Source organism: Hyposmocoma kahamanoa, unplaced genomic scaffold (genome assembly GCF_003589595.1).
Source record: "Hyposmocoma kahamanoa isolate Upper Pololo Valley unplaced genomic scaffold, ASM358959v1 84, whole genome shotgun sequence".
Taxonomy (NCBI): domain Eukaryota; kingdom Metazoa; phylum Arthropoda; class Insecta; order Lepidoptera; family Cosmopterigidae; genus Hyposmocoma; species Hyposmocoma kahamanoa.
The window spans coordinates 1,442,633-1,448,632 of NW_020654229.1; the positions used below are offsets into that span (position 1 = coordinate 1,442,633).

The 6,000-nt window shown below is 36.1% G+C and overlaps 1 protein-coding gene across 1 annotated transcript in view; it reads right to left on the minus strand.

Moving 5' to 3' along the window:
• LOC113234386 (lysosomal alpha-mannosidase-like) overlaps nucleotides 1-4,441 on the minus strand; it is a 42,283-nt gene extending 37,842 nt beyond the window's left edge. Inside the window, 1 exon segment of the mRNA XM_026469695.1 lies at nucleotides 4,340-4,441. Coding sequence (XP_026325480.1) covers nucleotides 4,340-4,342 — 3 coding nt within the window. The 5' untranslated portion in view covers nucleotides 4,343-4,441.
• Between the last annotated feature and the right edge of the window lie 1,559 nt (nucleotides 4,442-6,000).

Here is a 6,000-nt window from a genome sequence, read left to right on the forward strand (position 1 = left end):
ATCTCAAAAGTTACGTAAATTAACACTGGGGTAGCGTACAAAAAGTTCGTATTCACACCGAACAGGCACGAAATGCCTTCGTGAAAATGAAAAAGATTTTGTGTTACAGAAAGTTCTACCTAAAACTTTGCATTTGGTCCGCTGTTATGTCTTCTGTATCATGCTGGTATGGAGTGTTGGATCTTGACAGCAACATTATGCTCAAAACTGGAGTCCTTTGAGATGTGACTGTACAGACGTATGCTTGGCAAATCGTTGGTACAAAAGGTCACCAATATCGAGGTTCTTCGCCGCCAAAGTCAAAGTAAAAGAATCATTTATTCCATAGGTAAAATAAATTTACACTTGAAAACGTCACATTTAAGCTACTGCTCGTTCACTACGCTGACCTCCCTGAGAAGAACGAGCAAAAACTCTAGGGATTGCTCTTTTCAAATAAACTACTATGGAATAACACTTTGAATCATAATTGTGTGGATTCTGGAGCCATGTCGTCTTCCCATACATCTTTATCTAACACATATAGTCTTCAATTTTGTAATACGACTTTTCAATCAAAATATTTTTAATGTAGTTTTTAAATTTAGGAAATGATACTCTTAATATATGCTCCGGAATCTTATTGTAAAACCGTATACAGTTCCCCATAAAAGAGTCGTTTGCCTTGGTTAAACGAAATCGTGGTACCATGAGTCGAATGGGAAAAGAAATACTAAGAACTGTAAAGGAAAGGAAGCTGCAGTGTTTTGGCCACGCAATAAGGGGCAATTGACACAGGATTTTTCAACTAATAATGCAGGGCAAAGTACAAAGAAAGCGTAGTCGAGGCAGAAGGAAAATGTCGTGGTTGAAGAAACCGAGAGACTGGTTCCACCTTAGTAACGTGCCCTCTTTCGTGCGGCAGCTTCAAAAATCAGAATAGTCATGCTATATGCATAGTCGCTACCCATCGTAGAGAAGTGGCACACTAAGGGTCATATTCCAGAACTCTACTCAATGCTCATGTCAGGATTGCACTGGAAACACAATAATTGGAAATACGACCCTAATGGCAGAGACTTGAGTATGATTTCGAGTGCTTTAAACCATACTTAAATCCTGACTTGAGCATTGAGTAGAGTTCTAGAATACGACCCTTAGAAGAAGATCGATACCGCACGGACTTTCGATATTTTTTTTTTACCGGGACGCATAAATGCAGTGAAACTGCAAGCCCTAAGGGCGTGTTCCTATTATGTCGTGACGACAGATAGTTGTGCAGTAAAGTGTAAAGTGTCGTGGCTTGTATGTTTAAATGCACAGAAAAAAGGATTTCTACTAATAAGAAAGAGCAATTTCTCAAAATATTTGCTAATTCTGAAAATATATTTATTAAAAGTAATAAAATATTGTCATTACAAAAATACTGCTTATCTTTTTCTAATACAATTTTACTCTTAACTTTATTCTAACTTTTAGACAAATACGTTCACTTCAACATTTGATTTCATTTCTAATCAATTGATTGGACATTACTTACATCAAGAAATTTTTACCTCTAACATCAAATTTAAATAATCTTCTTATATTCTTAAAGCAACATTTCGCTGCGTTTTCATAGTCAACGTTGTCGTGACATGTCGCCGAAGGCGCACGCGGTAACGATTACTTTTACTTATTCTATTATTGTAATCATAAAAATCATAAACAGTCATTTATCCAAAGCTTGTTAGGGTGTTATTTACAGTCATAATTTAAGAAATTTGGTTTCAGCATGAAATCACACTACACTTGTAACAAGCACAACTTTAACATGCAATTAATTCCATCACGCCACTGCTATGGCATTAGTTGTACTCTGAAACGCGCTATCGTTTTGTTAACTTCAATAGTATAAAGTCATCTCATATTTTTGGAATTGCTATTGTTAGTGCTTTTTGCCGCTGTAGCATCTATATCCGTCCTATTTCTGCTACTTTAAGGTTTGGCACTAAACTGTGTGCTTTCACGCTACTGAGACATACTGTTGGTCCATAACCCTGTAAATTTACCATTTTTGATATTAGAAAACAAATCTTCAGTCAAATAATTAAGTACCTCTCAATGTTTCATTCTTTTTTTTTTTTTCAAATCAAAATCGGACATTTCTAATAACAAATAAATATTTTGTTGAATCTAGAGTGGGTTTGTGACTTGAAGCAAATTAATTTGCTCTTGGATTAAATATTTCTGTCTCATAACTAAAATACACTTTTGAGACGTTTTTTTACTATTATCAAGTAATTATTATCTAGCGTCTATAGGGAGAGAATCGTTTTGTTGGATTTAATAAATTTGTCTTCATAAAAAGAATTTTGTCTTTTTCTAAGTAATCTGTTTTTACCGTGTGAAGTTGTTCACGCATAGAACAACACGATTAAGTGTCGTCTACGACTTTTATAACGCTACGAGGACATACCGTCGTGACAATGGGAAGAGCTAGAACGACAGTCGTCTAACGATAAATAAAACGTCACGACAAAAATGTGACGACAGATAATCGCGACTTCAAACGATTCTGTCGTGCAAACGACAAGGCGGCTGCTGTGAACCGACAAATGATCGTCACGTTTTAGTGCGAACAGCAAGACAAGACAGTCGTTCAACGATAAAATAAACGTCCACGACAAATTCACGACAGATTTTAAGTTCTATATGTATACAAAAAAACGTTACACGAGTGTAAATCTGTGACAACAAAGTGGGTTCACAATTTAGACTATGACCAAGTTGAAATGTTAATCCAATGCACAGTGAAATTCAGAAACACCATACAAGTGAGTATGTCGTTTTCTGTGCACATATAGATTGTATCATTGTTGTTTTGTCTTCTATCCAACTAAAAAATAGTATAGGTAAGTGTAAGCTATTTGTTACGTTACACCTAATCGAGATGAAGAGCGGTGGTCTCCTGACACGAGCATTCTTGTGCTTAAAAGGAGACTTCGGCAATTAAACTGAACACTAATCAATTTTTAACAAATAATCAATTTTTGATTTTGACTTTTCTTTTTAACAGATAGTCGTGATAATGGGAACAGGCTAGATGCGACTGTCGTCCAACGATAAATGAAACGTTACGACATAATGGGAGCAAGCCCTTACTGCGACCGCTCAATTAATTTTCGGCTATAGTGTTGTGAAGGATTATATTTTCAGAATATAATTTGTTTATTTAATTCGAAATCGACTCATGTCAATTTTATTCCACTCAAAATTGTAAATTACGTAAGTTCGTGCTCAAATGACTCAAATATGTGATATTATCGATTATGCATTAATAGTATAGATAAAAAAAAATACGTTCAACAGTATTTTTAATAATCTCCGTAGTTTTAGCGGTAGACCTCATTGTTAAAGAGTTCGTCCAGGGTTGTACTGCCCCTTACCTATTTCTGCCGCCAAGCAGTAATGTTAGCATTACTGCGTTCCGGTTTTGAAGGGTAAGTGTGCTGGCGAAATTACAGGCACATGGGACTTGTCAACTTATGTTACGGGCGCAGTGGCAGTGCCCCACAGATCTTCGCGATTTAAAGCTCTGACCGGCACTGAAACTGTTATGGACAGGCGTGTTTCCGTCACTTGAGAAAAAAAAGTCGAGTGGCTTGCATATCGGTTTTTCTTGGTGTCGCCACCTCTGAGGTCCCTACTTCGATCCCCACACAAAAACTAACTTTTCTACATTGTCTCGGGTCTGGGTATTTGTGGTACCGTCGCCGTCGTTGTTTCCGATTTCCGTAACACAAGTGCTTTATAGTCCATCTGTTTAGGTACTTAAATAAATGTAAACAATCTTGAGATGTCTATTTAATGAAATATACATTTATAAAATGATTTTCCCTTACCTTCAAATACAAAATACAAATACTTAGCTTCATATGAAATTGCATGCCTATTTTTATACCTATTGATTTGTAAAGCATGTGTTTCAATAAAAAGATGTATCAAGATTGTTTTACATTTAGTTAAGTACCTAAACAAATGGACTTATAGTTACCTACTTTTTGAGATCAGAGCAACGTACCTATGTGATGTTGTCTAATATAATATTTATTACTTCTTCACGTATCTTACCACAAAATCTAAATTAAAATATTGCTGAGAGCTGCACAATTAACTTTCGATTTATTTTGTTATGGAGGAAAAGCCTATAAACCAACGGATTAATAATTTAAAACCGTAATTAACACGTTAATTACTACAATGTTAAAACTTTACCATCGTTAAATCAAATATTATGATTCCACCGGCCATTAAAGTTTATAATACACGTGATGACAAAAAAATAATAAAACAAATTTGACAACAAAATATAACTCACCATTTGCAGTTTTTCGCGTAACCAATGCTATATAACACACATTAAATCAATACACCAAAATGATAAATTTTACTAAAATTCAACATCAACCTCCCCTGGACAATTTACAACTGACTGCCGACTGACAAGAAATTTGTCACCACTCGCTACCGCGCCACAGAAAAACTCAGTTTTTTTTTATTGAGAGTTTTGGCTTGGATACAAGTACTTTAAGCCTTGTCTTCATTTTCTCTCTCTTTATTCTCGGGATCCTCAATAAATATTTTCCATTGTGGTTCTAATAGGTACTTTACATTTTCATTTTCTTATAAATAACTTAGTTCTCTTGTTTGGAGTTTCTAAATTATCTTTTAATCGGTGGGAGTAAATATTTTTGTTTTCAATAACTTAACAAAAACTTGAATTCGTAAGTAATGGAATTTTCAGGATAAAATCTTTTGTAGTTTGGTTTAAAATAAGGAATCTAACTCTCTTCATCACTATTTCTTTCTTCGTAATATAAATAAACTAAAATAAAAAATGTAAAACTGTACTTGTAACTTTAAAAGCCCGCCATTTACTCAAAAAACTCAGTTCCGACCCGAAAGAGAGAGCCGAGAGTAGCCGAGCTAATAATATGCGACCATGTAATTGACGGTCAATAATCCAAATCCTGTACTCGAACTATCATCATTACCTTATTTAAGAGCTAGACTCTTGTCGGAGTAGCCTTCTCCACTCCTCACGGTTCATAGCCATTTCTTTACTCGGAGTATGCCAGGCACCTTTCGCCGATCCAATAATCCAAGTACGTGATTTCAGCTTCTAAATCACGGTCGCGTATTATTGATTCGATCCAATAACGTTCAATCAAGAAGCACCGACCCTAGAATTACCGACCCAATAAATCAAGTACATTTTGGTTTCCATTATTGTCTGTTATTGGACTGGAATATTACGGCTCGGTAGTTCTCTGGTCGTGTGTTATCGGTTCGTTTCGTGAATGTCCGGGCAGGAATCGCCAGCCCGATTTTTACCGACCCAATAATCAGTGTACATGGTCTTGGATTATTGGTCAGGCACTCTCGGGTTGTACAGTCAAGAACACGTCAAACTTGACGCTTTGTACTTTGGACCGTGGACGTATAACGCCTAAACTACACCTAACACTTAATTATAATTAACTGCAAAAAGAAAATATGCTCGCTAAAACCAAATTATGTATAATGCACCCGCTCGTAGATCCCGTCTGTGTCATTTGTCAATCAACTCTACTACTTCCACAAGTCTTGTCAATAATTTACTATCATATTAAAATTCGATAAATGAACAGATACCCTAGACTACCCTAAACATACCGTCTGCTCAACAGTGACCTTTCGAATAAAATTCGCTGGGAATTTTTTTGCTTCCTAGGAAGCTACTTATATAATGAACTAAATATTGTACTGATCTTTTACCCTCTGACTAGACATGAGTGTAAGAATAAAATAACAAATTGGTTACTCAACCTCGATTATCAGGCTACAGATCTTCCACAAACACAAACGCATTGATTTGGAAGTTATCCGTCCGGGGGGTGTACTCCGTGCGTGCGCGCGGAGTACACCCCCCCTTCCCCCCACACACGCTCAAACACACACACACACACACACACACACACACACACACACACACACACA